Source organism: Falco punctatus (genome assembly GCF_963210335.1).
Source record: "Falco punctatus genome assembly, chromosome: 3".
NCBI classification, from domain to species: Eukaryota; Metazoa; Chordata; class Aves; order Falconiformes; family Falconidae; genus Falco; species Falco punctatus.
Genome location: NC_137582.1, coordinates 55,413,531 through 55,430,283, shown reverse-complemented (window position 1 = coordinate 55,430,283; position 16,753 = coordinate 55,413,531). Strand labels below are relative to the sequence as shown.

The 16,753-nt window shown below is 37.7% G+C and overlaps 1 protein-coding gene across 13 annotated transcripts in view; it reads right to left on the bottom strand.

Annotated features, from left to right (window-relative positions):
* ZNF521 (zinc finger protein 521) overlaps nt 1–16,753 on the bottom strand; it is a 232,863-nt gene that overhangs the window by 213,065 nt on the left and 3,045 nt on the right. For 5 of the 13 annotated variants that reach the window (XR_013927075.1, XM_080380569.1, XM_080380568.1 and 2 more), the window contains 2 exons: nt 1,807–1,869; nt 683–742 (listed from right to left, as the gene is read on the bottom strand). The exons of 3 other annotated variants lie outside the window; for them this stretch is intronic. Coding sequence is in view for 9 of the 10 variants with exons in the window: in XM_080380569.1 (XP_080236695.1) it covers nt 683–742; nt 1,807–1,869 (123 nt within the window). In the remaining variant the exon portion in view is untranslated. The remainder of the gene's footprint in view (nt 1–682; nt 743–1,806; nt 1,870–16,753) is intronic. 5 more of the 13 variants (XM_080380562.1, XM_080380570.1, XM_080380563.1 and 2 more) reach the window with 2 other exon arrangements.

Here is a 16,753-nt window from a genome sequence, read left to right as displayed (position 1 = left end):
GAATGAGGCTATTCAGATTAGTCAGTTCTGCTCTTCAGATAAAATCCTGTGGATTCAGTACCAAACACAGAAATGAAGCATTTCTTGCATTCTTAGACCCATATTCAAGAATAAAAGAGCCCTTGTTGTTATTGGGAATTAATAATTATTTCTCCATGATTATTAACAATACATATCGCTGTGATCCTGACGCAAACAGCAGCTTTGTCTACCCAGTCTCACTGACTTAAAATTAAGGAGCCCTTAATTAATCCCTGACTGGTAAGAAATTATTCAAACAATCCTAAAATAAATTACCCTTTTCCACATATTTTACAAGTATGAAAAAGTTTAAGTGGAATAAATATTCAAGTTTATCTGAATATATATATATTAAAGTAGGGTTTTATGGGGGAGATGTAGAAAAGGATTATTAAAAAAGAAAAAAAAAAAGGAAAAAAACCCAAGAAAAGCATGCTGGACTTCAGAAGCATCTCACTTTCAGTTGGCTGACCTACAAAAGGCAGAATTTCTAATTCTCAGGAACTGAAATGTGAGGGGAGAGGAATGTTATTTTCCATTGCAAGCCCCAAGAATGCATTCTAAGATGAGAGTGCAGGCTTTGCAAAAACACCCCAATATAAAAATCCCTCACACTGTTGTCAAACGGTAAGCAAGCACTAATGAAGGAATTCAGCATTACCAGTCTGTGCGGCTGTGTGTCCCACACCTGCCTGCTGGTCCTCTGTTTCATTTTCTTCTACTGTCAGAAAAAGGTAAACAAAACAAAAACAAAACAAAAAAAGATGTTAGGTAGGTAGCTGAAGTGTTTGAAGCATCTTTACACCAGCTTCAGTTCTGAAAGCCAGTAATGCTTGTACAACACGGGCAAGAAAAGCTGCACTGCAAAGTGCAAAAGTGTAGACCAGACCAAAACAGAATATGTTGCTCTATGGAAGCCACAAATCTGAGAACAGAGTGACCAAATCATTTTCATGGCTTAAAAAACAAATCAAATTTCCTCTGGGATATTTGTCTTCAATGCACTCTACTGTATTTGATTATGGAACTAAATGAGAATAATTCTGGGTTTTAAGATTCTACTTGCTCCACACAGATATGAGAAAGCCTTCTCCTGGCAGATGGGAGATGTGTGTGTGCTAATTCATACATAAGCTTTAAAAAAATAATAATAATCCTATATTCAGTAGCAAACATCTCAGCAGTGCAGACAGCCTTGCAAAGGAGAACTAACCCCATGCTGTTTAACTGTATACACCATGCCAGCATCTTTCCCTTGCCTCACAGCTTTCCAGAGCAGTAGAACTAAAAACAATACAATTCTTGTCAGATTCACTATTCAAAACTTGTTGGATGAGAGTGAACCTAGCAAGAGCCATTCTGCTGCTACTTTGAAAAATTAAGAGTGCGCTGTTCTCATATGCTCTGATACAATGCCTAAGTAAGATTGACTCTCCCAAAGTAAAAGGGAAGAGCTAAAAGGCAGAACCATTTCCCTTTTATTCTCCCAAAGACTGATTTCTTTGAGCTAGAGAACAGCAGAGACAATTTAAATAAATAAATAAATAAATAAAATTCATTCTCCTTCCACAGGGGAAAAAGCTGAAAAGGGAAAGACTGCACTTCTGCAGCATTTCCACTCCCAAGAACTCAGATCTCAAAAAATAATCATGCAACTAAGTTAAAATACAAAGATTTGGGGTATTTTTCCTGGTTCTTGGGACAACAGAGTGCAACACTTAGGGTCACATGTAAATCTAGACATATATTCAAAAGAAGAGATACATATACACACTGCACAGGTACCTCTTTTCCTCCTCCGCCAACCCCAAGGCTTCATACAACTGGTTGTTTCTAGAATCTGAGTTTCTAGAAAAAAAACACCAGTTTTCATAAGGACACTCTTAGGACACCAGACACTTGAAACACAGTGCATATATTAGAAAGAGTCAAGTACAATCTCTGGAGGACTCTAAACAATCTCTATTTTTGTCCCAGAGCTGTGGCTAGTAAAAACACTCTTCTCATCAACAGAGATCTGATAAAGTTTCCCCAGCCCTAGAGTAAGTCAAGTATTTCACAAAATATGATTTTGAGCTGACTGTTTCAGTTGAACTTTTATTTTGCAGCCATAAAGTTACCAGTACTTAGCTGTGATAATACTGTATGATTTTCTTTATTATGCTGAAGCAGCCATCCCAGCAGTCCTCACAGCTAAAGGAAACTGGTCAGACAAAGAAAGCAACGGGAAAAGCTCACGAAAAGCTGAGTTTTGGGGAACATGTGGTCAAACACAAAGTAAGCTAAATAGAAAGATTTTTCACTAGGGCAGCACAGATCAGTAAGCTAGTTAATAAAGGAAGAAAAATAATGAATACAACAAGCATACAGTTACAAAAAAAAAAAAAAAAAAAAGCTACTGCTATTTGTGATCCCCTCAAAGCCCCCAGTGAAACCTCTGCAGCAGCCCAACCTGACCCTGTTTATGCCCACCATCAGCTGTTGATCTATTTCCAAAAAACATTCTCAAGAACAAGCTGTAAAACTGAAAAATTAGCCCACTGTTCCATACCTCAAGAGGAAACTCACCTTGGTCATCAGTACCTACTAATGAATGTTATTAAAGGTTGTATGCACACCTGTTATCTACCAGTGAAATCCTCAACCATGAAATGACGTGTCACAACTTGGTCCAGAAAGGCAGCTTGAAAAGTCTACCACTTTTAAAGTTACAAGATGGAACTGAAGTGGCCAAATGTTAACTTTTCAAGAACTGATTCCCAAGTGCAAAACTTTGAAATAAAGCAGCTACCTGCTAAGAAGTAAACAAGAGCTGCTCATCTGAAGCAGATTTGCACTTATAATTGTATTCAAACCAAAATGCAAGAGTTCATCTTTTCAGCTGTTCTGTACTGTATGTCTACTGCCACCAACTGCAGCACCAGAATCTCTCACTGCTAGTGAGAAGTGACTGCACACTGAGCTCTGCACTGCTGACTGAGAGGTATACCAACCATTTTTCAGTCTTAAAATGGAAAACAGAAACACGGATACCGCCTAACAAATTGTTTTCAGGTATGCGATTTTGTAATGTGAAAACATGACAGTGTATGCCTTGTGAAACCAAATGTTTAAAACTTCCCTGCTACTTAGGGATCTGAAAATTCTGTGAAAGCTGACGTCTGCTTTCAAGAAAGGCTGACTGCTATGTCTTTATTACAGTAAAAAAAGGAAACAACTATCAGAGCAGGTAACTTTGTGGTTAGCACCTTTCTAAACCATTGTTCAAGCCCTTTAAGGATTCTCAGTCACAACAGAACCAAGTAGGTCACAACAGGCCATGGCACAAAGACTTGCTAATAATATTCAGCTAGACTGACATATTTGTCAGGAAAATTAAACCACATTCAGGGGGAAATATGTTTAAACGATAAAGAAAACTGCCCCACAAACCCCACTGAATTAGGGAAATCTTAGCATTAGCACAAACCATCTACAAACTAACATCTAATTTTCCTTTGCACCTAGTTAGATCATTCCTCCAGCTAGCATGGGTATTTGTTAAATCAAGTAAAATACAGCTGGTAGCATCAGATAAGCTCTCGATTAGCACTTTATGCCTTTCCACAACCAGACTGAAATCTTCAGTGCTATTTCAGCTCTCAGACCACTGTTAAACTCACCTGACTATGAAAGGTAGTGTGACATGCAGCCAACATGAACTTCCCTTAAACATTAACTATACCATTCTCTTTCAGGAGAGGAAGGGAACTTTAAACAGAATCTATATAGACATGCTTTAAATTTTGCTAACCAAAACCATTTCTCTAGCATTGGCATGAAATGTAACTTAAAAAAAAGCCACAAGGATGACAGGCAGACAAAACAGTAGCATGTAGGCATATTAATTTAAATGTCAATACTACCAATACTCTAGGACTGTAAGTGCACACAGGGATGTCATCATCATTACAGTGTATCCCACATTCTAGCATAAGGTAAGAATAATTCTAGATAAAGTCATAGAATACTAATAAAGGAGAGGCCTCAGGAAACCAGAACAGTATCTTATGAATCCAGACTATGAATAAGTGATGTTACTGCTGAACAGCACTTCTAAACAGATTTAAAAGAATGTTGTCACGCAAGCAACAATACTCATTGTTTCTACAATTATTTGTTTATGACCACAAGTCACCTGTTTTTTTAGCTGTAAAAACATTTCTCAATTGACTTATCTGTTCCTTAAAACAAAAAAAAAAAAAAAAAAAAAGCAAGTCCCTACTACATACTTTCTCAGTGCAGGAACCCCAGGAACCCCAAATAATAAAATTTCAAAAAAGACCCAATCACCACAACAACTGTGGCACAACTCTTGAGAGCAATTAAAAAAAAAAAAAATTAAAAATCACAGTAAGGGAAAACAGAATTCCAGCATGTCAATTCTATCTCCCATTATAAAAGCTTGTGGGTTGGACAGATACCAGTTTTTAAAATTTTACTGCAAAAAATTTATCTCTAAACTGAAGTTGTATCTATGTAAAAGGTTAGGAGATTTCAGCTTTAGTACACCCAGTGTCCACCTCAGTTCAGAGCACCTCTCATGCTTTGGCTGCCGAGTGTCAACATTAAGACCACTATTGCTTTTTAAAGTAAAAACAAAAAACAAACCAACAACAACAAAATAAACAAATCAAGTAGTATCATCAAGCACAGCCAATAAGGAAAACGTGTGGGAATTCTGATACAGAGGTCCTAAAAACAGAATTAATCTCCTGACTGCTCTACAGCAACACCTGCTGATCAATGAGGATTTCACCCCTTTTGCTTAGGGTCCCTTCATGGGACGCATGGTTAGCCCATAAAGGAAGGAGATTATTTTATAAAGTTAGTACAAAGTATACACAGATTTTCTAGCTTGCAGAATCTCATTCATATTCTACTGACTAACCAGGATTCCCCTTCACTGAAAAGTTAATCTGTAGATTTAGCACCCTAAGGAAGTGCACAAGTCACTTCTGGTTGATGCCTGGGAAAAACCTGGTATGGAAAAGAAACAGATAAAATTAGAAATGAAAAAAGGACATTTTCACTGAAGGAAAGCTTCTTGGAAAACTCTGGCTAAGGTTTATGGCTTCTGAGCTATTATAAAGCATAATAAAATAAAAGCAAAAGATAATTGAAAAAAGTCTATTTTCTTCTGGTCTAGGTGGGTTAATAAATTTTAAAAAAGAAAAAGAAAAAAAAAAACTGCCCCAAATGCCTGAGCCTCTTTTCAGCTTGTTAAACAAAGCCGGAGAAGCCACATATCCCAAAATAAACTATAAAAATAGATTGCTATTGATTTATCCCTTCCTAAAACATATTCCTTGAGAGATTTGAAAATAAACCTAATATAGCAACTAAGACTGTCAGGACAAGAAGTTTAGAATATATATTTTTAGCTTGCTCTTTGCATTTCCTATAATTCAATACTTAATCTATAAATTCCATTAGCATATGATTAGTAATTCAGTTTAAAGCCATCTTTGCACAAAAGCCTTTTTCTTAGGATGGTAACTTTGCCAAGTGCATCTTCAATCTACATGTTTGAATAATTTCTGCAGACAAGTAATAGAGACACCAGCTGTATTAACATAATCAATACACAATTTACCGAGTTACCCAGACAGAACAGAAATAAAATGCATGTGCCATTATTTCAGTACCTACAAATGACTATAATTTCTGGAAGTAGCTCTCTACTTTTCTTCTTGTTCCTCCTCATGGCCACATAAAAGCCAAGAGGACATTCATACTGCCACCATCTACAGGTAGATATTAAGGGTGATTAAATAGATTAATCACATAGCAGAAGGCAAATTTAAGAGCCAGTTACAGGAGGTGCTGAATATCCTCTAACTCTATTAAAGTCAATGGATTTGAAGATGTTTGGCACTTTGCAATAACCTGCTGTGGAAATACATCTCCATAAGGATTCAGTCAGGATACAAAACTGAAATTAAAGAAGTCACAGAGTAATATTAAATGCAGGATCACATGTTACTGCATCACCTGCCAGGGCTACACCTTCCTGTGCTTTATTCTCTCCCCTAGGTACCTCTAAGACTCACCTTTTCAACTCTTCTGTCCAACACATGTAAGAGCAGGATTTCACACCTGGCTACGCCACATCTAAGCAGCAATGCAGTGGGCTACTCCTGGAAGTCAGCAAGTATTTCAGGCTGCTTCATAACATCCTTTAAGATAACTGGCATTCATAAAAGTTCAGAACTATGAAGAAAGTTTTGCTTTCTGAACAGCTTCACCTAGTTTACATGTCTATTTGCTGCAAGCCAGAAACCTGACTACCATTCTGAATCCCAAATGCATATATATACACCCAATGACTTTAGTGTGAGAACAGTCAGAAAAAGAAATTCATTTGCATATTAAAATTTCAAATATCTACATTCCAGAACTTTATTGAAAATTTAGTTCTGTGTGTAGCCATAAGTGTACAAAAATCCAATTAATCATCTGCATGAATACTCATATTTCTGATTTCTTTTCCTTTGTACTGTGACATACCCTTTTCCTATTTCTACCCCATCAGCATTGCAACAGTATTCTCTTCACATTAGAAAATATTATGTTTCTTAAAAAATTCTTATTATATAAAGCACTTTTCTTCTTGCATTTGTTTTTTCAGAAGACAAAGCCCCTTATAGCATTCATATTTATCACTCCTCTCTTTAGTCTTTCCCAACACTAAGCTTGGGGTTTTTTTCCCCTACTGTTCTCCTTGCAGAAAGACTGAGTTGTTCACAATTAGACTGCAGTGGTTGGAAAATATTATTTTTATGTTAAAATATTTTCCTAAGCAGCATATAAGCATAAAAGTAATAAATATACTTAAGTGGAAAGAAATTTTGCTTAAGAAATCGTTTGGATGTTCTTCCAACTCTTGATCTTAAGAATGACAGTATCCAAAAGTGACAACCTAAAGGTGTCTAGTTTTACATAACACTGCGTGCAGAAAAGGCAGAAGATGTTCCTTCCTGCAGCAGAGGAAGAATTCTACAGAAACCCCAAAGCTGGGCTGTGGGTGGGTGTGTGTATATCTTTTTCTGGATGGCTGAGGTAGCAGATTAATCAATCCTGCCCAGAATGTTAACTTTGCTTCCCTAATAATGCATCTTTTAACAAGGTTAAGCCACATCTACATATACTCATATTTTTATTCTGTAAAGTAAACTAATAATGGTATGATATATTTTAAAAAGTACTTTTCTCCAAAGAATATTAAGGCTTTTTATAAAACTCAAGTAAATTCCAGACATCCTTAAGACTTTCTACCATGTAATGTAACAGATTACAATGGATCTCTGAACAAGAGGGAAACTGTCTGTGAGTCAATTCTTAATAGCAGGGTCAGGACTTTCAGCTGTCATGCCTGTCTTAAACTGAATACTCCAGCTCCATTCCTGCAATATGACTGCAGGCATCCAGTCCATTTTGAGGAAAGTCAGAAGTTAGTAGGCTAAGATAAATTTTAAGCCTAATTAACCAAACCCAGTACTTAACATGCATGCTTTCAGAGGGATTTGTCTTTAGTACCTGAGTAACTGATTCTATGTATCATCTAAACTTTCTTATTCGCTGAAAGTGACATAACCAAGAATTTGTGGTACTCCTACAGACCTGTATTTTCAGCTGTGCTTAGAAAACAGGAAATTCATTAAAGAGTGTGTACAAGAACCTAAACTCAGCACGAGAGCACAATTTGAATCAAACATGCATGGATCACAGAACCTCAAAGTAACCAACATCACACAAGTCTGAGGACAGGTGATGTAAGGAAGGGCTATAAGGACCTACAGTTAAGGTTACTCTAGATGATCCCTGCCTTTGAAAGTTAAGTCATTTATCTATGTGCCTAAAATGAGGCACTTAAATTGAGGAGCTTGGGTTGTCTGACACCATTCCAACACCACAAGAAAACACAGCTGCACTCTTTAGTTCTATTACCTGAAGACATACATTTATCAGAGTCAAAAAAACCACCTCCTTTCAATTGAGATTATCCCTGACTTATCAGAGTTCACCACCTATTGCGTATGAAGGTTTTATAAGTTTCTTTTTGATCCCTCAAACTCTCTGCTCTGTTCTAGATGACTTTCTGTCATGCAGAACAGCACTCTGGTCTATATCCACAAAGGAGCTTAGAAGCCCAAAACTAGTGAGAGGATGCTGCATCTAAATGGCCACAAGTTCTGTTTAGACACCACTCAGGTCAGGCAGTACCTATGGTTTTATCATCCAGGCTTTCTCAGTGCTGTGCAGCTCAATGCTGAAGTCAAACCAAAGCCTCGCTGCAGCTGGCTAGTAGAAGATTAAATATTGTCCTGCCCGCTCTGGCTTTGGACGCAACCTTACGTGTTGGTTCTTCAGAGTTTACATACCCTTCCCTTGTTGCTACAAGAGGCTGGCAGAAAACGTGTGGGTTGAAATACCTCTTCCTGTCCCCCCCTTGCCCACACCCACTGGTTAGATCACTCACCCAGGATGTGGGTGGCACCAACTCAACTTTCTTCTCTACCAGAAGGATTTGTACTCACATCATGAGCTTCCTAACAAAGAGCACTCACCCTCAGACTTGGGGTGTACTCGTTCATTGCTGTTGAAGCTGCCATACAGCATCTATAATATTCACTGAACTAGAAACAAGAAGAACTAGCACAATACCTTATCCTTGTGGTGAGGGCACCCACATGGGAAGTGGGACACACCAATTCCCATTCTAGTTTTAGTGAAGTAATTAATCAGCAGTAATATTGCAGTGAGCACTTGGCAGACCAGGACCCAGGTCTCCTCTTTCTCCATTGGTACTCAAGCCATTAAGTCGTGAGTCTTGTGTATGAGTGCTCTTGCTCACACTCCTGTCCAACAAATACATAATTACATTTTTGATAAGGGAAACACCACTGACAAAAATAAAGAGGCAACTCACACTCATAGCACAATATGCTGCTGTGTAATGACTGATGTACTCCCTGTGAGATACAAACACTCCTAGACAAAGCACAGAGCAGAACCTCTGCCTCTTGCATCCCAGCAGAGCAAATAACTTTCCCTCTTCAGTAAAAGGGAGAAGAAAAGCACCAGCACAAACCCTCAATTCCTTTTAACGTGGGAGGAAAGGAACCTGCCCCCTATCTCCAAAGAGCTGGATCAGGTAAGTGACTGCTATGAGATACCCTATTGCACTAAGAAAGACACCTGCATCTAGAACAGGGGAGGAACTAAGACACACTATTCTTTTCAAGTTTTTCCTGCTGTCTCCTTAAGGTAGCTTCTACTCATCAACATTCATAAATCCTTAACCTATCTATGAATTATATAAACAGTCCAAGCGCCTGGTGTAAGATGACTAGTCCAGAAGGCAAGTAACCACCTGTAAACTAAGCACTGCAGTATTAGAGTCTTGCAGCATGCAAGCCCTTTTTTGGGGCCTAGTCTTAGAGCCTTCTGACTTTTCTTCTGACTTGATTTGCATTTATATCTGGCGAGCAAGTCAACAGATTCACCAGAAATTGCAAACCAAATCTTTTCCTATGCCCTAGCTCTTTATAAGCCATGCAATGCAACCTCTTCCCAGTGGTTGCACGCACAGACCAATAGCAATCCATTTCCTTCTCCCATCTTCAGAGTGAAAACATTACATCAGGCATAGATCTTGACATCCTGTTGTCCTGGAACCAGTGAATCAGAAAGTTCCTTCCTTGCAATTGTATTCTTTGGAGGTGGAAAATAATTAACTTCCCCACCCCCTCCTCCTTCCTACTGCCACTATCACAGTTAGAAATCCACTTGATTCTGTCTGGAAAAAAAAAACCACCCAGCCACCATAATTCAGTGCCAGAGAAAGTTTTGTTGATCAAAGCATAGCCTAGTCTTCCCAAGGACACTGCCTTACTACATCACATCATCCAGTCCAGCAGCACAGCAGGTATTTTATTTTTGTTTTTAAAGTTCCTTTCAAGGAGTTAATGGGTCAATAATGGAAGCTGACCTTGATAAGTTACCAAAAGAAGCAAACAAAAAAAACCCCAAACCCCCCAAACTCTAAAAACATTGATTATCAAGGAATTCACTGTTTGAAATATATTTTTCTGGCAAAACACAACCTAATAATAGTAAGGGCACAACAAGTTTCAGGGACTGTATGCAAAAGCCACCTACTGTGGAGTTAACCAGGACAGTTAGACTTAAAAGTGCTCTAGCTTTTCCACACTTGTGTGTAACACTAAGTGTCTGTATGAGGAACTAGGAGAGAGATTTTACACTTCCTGTCAGGTAAGGACAAAATTCCTGTTCCAGGTTATTGCCTTGCATAATAGAATAAGCTCTCCAAAAATGGGATTTGGGAAGGAGGGAAAACACTGATGTCCTCCCTATCAACATCCCATCCATTTGTCCCGAGGGCAAAAAAGTGTTCTGCTCCAGCCAAGAGGCTGTTTAACAAATTATTAGTATGTCCAGATTTGTAAGAAGTCTAACTAGTTACTGATATTATATTTTTAAAGAACCATAATATGCCCCTATCACATTAAAAAAGAAGAAAGGGGCCGGGGGGGCATCACTATACCAACAAATACATAAATTACTTTAAGAAATCTTGAAGGACAAGAAATTCTAACCTTAGAAAGAAAAACTGCACCTAACTGCATCTATATTTACAAGTGAAAGTATTGGATTAATCACTTACTCAAAAAACACCCCTCTGTCTTGCTCCCATGATAAAAAAGAGCAGGAAAAAAAACACAATGAAAATACCTTCACCCAAAATCTACAATTTCACTGGGCATTAATTATGCAGAATTGGCAAGTAACAACCCTACAACCCTTTTGAGTACACATTATATGGATTCAACTGTACAAAGAAAAGTTGCACTATAGTATACACAGCATCAGTCTAGCTAAAGGAAAATCAAAAAGGCTCAAATGTGCACATACCAGAAGAACATGGATAACATAGACTAAATCCTGGAAGAGGAGGAAATAAAATCCTCTACCCCTTTTTCTCAATAATTATGCAGTGTAGAGGTGAAAAAAGTGTTTGAAACTAAGGGAATGTGAAGTGAGAAAAAAAACCCAACATGACCATTGTTAACCAATATTGTAAATACAGAGGACAAAGGCTCCGGTATAAAAATCCATTGAAAGAGGGCAATTTTGTGCAGTCTTCGTAATGTGTGCACAGAATAACATAAAGCAGATTTTTTTGCAAAGTAGGAGGGCTGAATGAAGATGTTAATTATAACATGTTGTAATAAGGATACCCCCAAGATCAGCCCTATCTTTTTTGCTACAGCGTAGTCCCTAGGCATATGGCTAACTACTCCTTGATCATTATCCTGGCTAAAACTAAAGCTACTGAAGTTTAGGAGACTCACATCTAACAGAATTTCTTTCATCTCTAATAATTGCTAAACTAGCATAATTACCCATATTTGAGGAGAAATAGAACCCAAGTTGTCTAAAATTAAAGTTAAAACAACAACAAACCTCACCACCTCTTTTGGTTTTTGCATATTCATCTTTTGTCAGAATTCTATGCCAAGTGTTGCATTACGATTTAAAAGCTTCTCTTCTGCTATCTGACTTTTGTAAAGAGAGCAACTGAAAAACTTTAATGCTTTGTAGTAAGACAGTGCAAAATGTATTTGAAAGCAGATGTACATTTGCACAGCACTAAATAAAACAGCCCCAATTCTTTGTAGATCTTTGTGTTGTCCCTTCAAGGAAAAATATATGTAAGTATGTTTATATGCCACGGTTCTAATTTAGGTGAAATAGCGCATTTTCCCCACCCCCAGCTGAGACCAATTTTGAGCTCAGGTAGCTCTACAGAAACCAGTGGAAACCGTAAAATACAGCTGGGAAAAGATGCTAAGAGGTCTGTCTTAAGGTATCAGCGTTCATACTATATTTTAATCAATCTAGAAAAAACATCTCCAAATACCTTATTTTCAGTGTTTTACACAGAAAAAATACTGAATCCATATGGTCTACACAAAACATTAACAGTTTTCCTAGTTCCCTTCCTCATGTATAATTATTCAAGAGGAAGATCTTTTTTCCAAAATGCGCAAGTTTCAAAACACTGAATCGTATTTCAGAACAAAGAAATGACAGCTATTAAACCAGTTGTAAATTAGACTGAATGAATTACAGAGCAACATAAAGCCTTTCAAGACATCTTAGATCATGGTGGATAACGTTATACTACAGATGTTACGATAAGTGCCTCCATACTGACAGCTTCCCTTGTTATACAAGTTAACAACAACTCGGGAAAACAAAATCAAACCAAACCAAACACACATTTCTAAGCCTCTTGATATTATCTTTGTCACAAGATTTCACCTTCATGAACCAGCAGTACAACCAGTAGCTGTTTAGATGCAGCTGTTTAGATGTTCACTCCTAATAGTACCTGCTCCTAAGTAGCCGGTGATGGCCAGTATAACTCATGCTGGCCCCAGAAACGACTGGGTAGCATTACTGTAATCCTACAGCTAATCAAGACCATCAATACCACTACGTATAGTGGTCAATGTATATTACTAAAGGTTAGGGATGGTTTTGTTGTTACAGATTTTTTTTTAATGTATAAAGGAGCTGGGTATGCTTTGGCAAGTCAAAAAGAGAAGACTATAAATAGCCTGCATTATAAAAAGATGCTAATCTTAAGTCGTCTCTGTAATTTGTTTTTTTCATGTACTCTTTTATGTTCAATATCTTAATTTTTGCCCTTTTTTGGATAGCCAAATAGAAGCCAGCAATTCACTCATGCATCAAACAGATGTTTTTGCTTTTCAGGCCAAATGGAATCTTACGAATTTTTTGTTCCCTCCCTATAAAACAATGATGCCAAAATAACACAGTTCCTGAAAACAGCCCGTTCAGAAAAAGTTCTTTGGACTGGTAATACTGAAACTTTAAGTAAAGTTCACAGAAATCATGCCAATACTAATTGCTGTTTTTGTTTATGCTGGATTGATTATAATCTAATCAGCAGACAATCTAATGACTTTCAAATCTAGTCCATGCAATTTAGAAGCTGAGGAGGGTTGGGGCTGAGAATAAACATTCAAAGAGTTGACAGATACACAGAAATGTAAAGGCTACTGTTTGAAGGGGATCCCAAAGTCAAATTATCTCTGAACTATTTTGCTGCTATTCAGTAAGATTCTTGTTTTAATCCACTACTGTTCTACCTTCCTTGGTGCTATACAGCACAACCTGCACCTCTATATGAGAAACATCCTTTTGCTTCTAATTTATGATGAGAAAACAAGTCACAATAAAACATGGCACATTTACTCAGTCCACCAACACTCTGCATCAATTGAGTTGCAGTTGTAAATTCAGTCAGGGTAAAAGGAGTACCTAGGCTTCCTCAAAAAGAGGGGACAACTTTAAGAGACATTCCAGGCTTGCCAAAATGTTTCAAGATACGAGCCTTCTTTAAGCAGAACACAGATATGTAAAATGCATTTTTTTTTTCCTTCTCATCTTTCTAGGAACTGACATTCACCAGTAATTTTGTTTCTGCTGTCAAATGTGGGATACAAAATTGCAATGAGTAAAAATTTACTTTGAAGTAATAACAAAATATTTTAATATTTTTTCATAAATAAATCACTTTCAGATATCAGCACTCCTACTGAAAGTGTGAGGCTGTTCAAGTTTCCTTGCGATGGCTTATCTAACACCTACAATTCCAGTGATTTTTCATGGGTGGCTTTAGCCTAATGACTACTACCTGGCTCTAGCTTACAGAAACCTGGGTTTAACATTTAGTAGGACTCGACTTTCACTCAGGTTTGTGTAAAGAATACCTTGTTTCCTTTGCAAGTGACTATATTTGTGTAACTTTGTTTCTAAGCAAAGTTTCTCATCTAAAGCCGGTAGTAAGGGCAAAAGAAAAACCTCAAGCCCTCCCAAAAGTAAAACCCCATAAACCAGAGAGGGGAAGGAGGGGGGAGGCAGTCAGTAACCTAAGTGTGATATCTACAAAGCATGCCAAGTCACAGGGAAAAAAAGTTTGCCATTTAAATGGTCAAGTTAAACAAGATACAAGCAATCTGCTTTCTCATCACAGGGTATCTCCAGCATGGTTTTACTTAGGGAATGGGCACTGCCCTTAGGAGTTTAACGAGTCACACCAATTGCCCTTCTTCAGTACTCTTCATTTGCACAGCGGCTTGTTTGGGGCTTATACACCAGTATAGGATCACTGACTTATCTTCCCCCACCTGCTTTTCTCCCACTATCCTCCCTCCCTCACCAAATGCATTAGGTGATTTTGATCAGGTCAGTGATACCCAATAGATTTTTTTTTTTAATTTTTCCCCAGAAACTAGACAAGGAAATGGGATAAATTAATCAGCAGAATGAAATATAGGTCAAGACTGGTGAGTTTGATGCAACTGATCCTTCCCCTGCCTAAAAGAACACAGCAGTTGAACAGTTTTTCAGAAAGTTAAATAATTTACTCTCCTTTTGAGACTTTTTTTGTACCACAACCATGTAGTATATTTCTATCAGACAGCGATTTTCATGCAAAATTATTACAATCTTATTTTTCTTTGGAAAGATTTCTTCATTATTCTTAAATTGTAAGGGGCTTATCTAATGTTAGTTATGCCTTTTTTTCTTTCCTAGGTCCAAATCTGAGATACGATCCTCACCAAGAGGAGGTGAGGACAGTCAGACCAAAGTTGGCAAGAAACCAAATGGGGTGGGGGTGGGGGGTGGGGGGTGTGTGTGAAGAGAGCAAGAAAAAGAAATAGAATAAACAGAAACCAGGGTAATTCAAAAAAGCATATTTTCAAGAAACAGCAGAAATTTAGTCATTAGCAAGTTCTTAACATCCACCATTTCAGATGAAGGTTAGTTTCATGCATTCAATATAAAAAACTCAATAGGCATTTTGTTTTAATGTATTTACCTGCCTTGTATCAGTATTCCCCTAAGATATAAGTTTCAAATTAAGTTATCAAAAGTGACAGACATATCAAAAATATCTCTTATATCTTCCCCCCAGAAAGGGTTGCTAAGTACATGACAAATTGGAAATGTGATGTGTAACTCCATATTTTATTTAGATGTAAGACAGCACTCATGAGTTTAAATAACTCATTTGCATACATTGAAAGAACAGCTTTTTAGAGGAACTATTTAAAATACTGTTTATTTTTAAACTGCAGAACTATATTTTGTACTGACTGAATCAGTAATACTTAAGAAATAAGGAATTTAAATAAACACTGCATTGGAGGTACAGTTTGAATTCTCCTTGCAACACTAACTATAGCTTTTGTTTGTTCACTAAAAATGAAGGTGTTATAATTGATGGGCAGACTTATCAATGAATTTAAATACTACGTCTATGCAAGCGTCTTTCGACTTCTCAGATGAATCGCATTATTGGCCCTTTCAGAAATCTTACAAGCGGACTGCTTTCAGAATACTATTAACCCACTCAAAAATTGACACGATTGAAGAAAAATAAAACAGGGAAAATGAAAATGAAAAAGATACTTGAGCAAAGGCCACCAAGAACGATAACCTACTCCCCAAAGGTAATTACTGCAGCAATAATTACAGATGATGATTGATTTACTGCCTGTTTTTAATTTTAAAACAGTAAATAAGACACTGTAAAGAAATCTCTATCACATCTATCCTGAATATTCAAGTGGTTTTCTCAAGTCTGTAGTTATTGTCAGCAATTCCAAGCTACTCCATCTGAATTGTACAGTGTTGCTATTTTCTCATTTTAGGGACTCTCAGGCTACTAGTACGTAAGGAAGGCAAAGCCCATACCTCCACATAAAATGGAAGCTGTATCTTTTGTTTTAAATTAAGTGTGATGTTTACAGGAAGGTATTTGAAACAAACCTCCTTTCTGTAAGGCAGCTAACAAATAGCCATGAGCAACACACATGCAGTGTCTAACAGGAGAACAATTCCTCTATCTGCCAATTAAATCTGAACGTTTATTCCTTTGCACTTTAAATACCTGGAGGTCTGAGACTACCCTTCAGTTAAAGTTTCCCAGAATCTTTTTGCAAATATGGCTAATCGGTCTCTCTCCTACTGCCTCTCAAACTCTTAGACGCACGTAAATAAATCCTCCCTGGGAAGCTCGGAATGTAAGTGTGCACCCAAGCAACAGAACTTTCATTGTGGTATCATTTTTAAAAGGTAAGGGAAGAGCGGCTCGTTTGTTCTTCCCAAGATGCCAAACAAAAGCACTACTGAACCACACAAACTTCGGTAAACTAGACACAGACGGCAGCAGCAGGTAAAGAGCAGTAAATTCAAGGCAGCCTTTATTCCATTGTAAAATATCTGGAGAGCTTAAAAAAAAAAAAAAAAAAGAAAAAGAAAAATTAAAAGAAAAGAAAAAAAGAATTAAAGCCTGGTCTAAAGCTCACTGAAGTCGACAGGAAGATTTTTGAAAAGGGAACTCCTGGAAAGAGTTGTTTCAAGCGAAGGGAGCGCAGTTTTTCTGCCAGGTCCTCCTGCAGAAGTCCATAAAAGCAGACCCCGCTCCCGCTTTCTAACTATGAAACTGCGCTGGTTTCTAGGCACTTAACTCCTGGTGCACGCCAGCCCAGCCGAGAAGAAAACAAGGCCTGCCGGCCGGCCGCCGCGGCTGGATCGCCTGCGGGCCGGGGGCTGGGGGCTGCCGGGC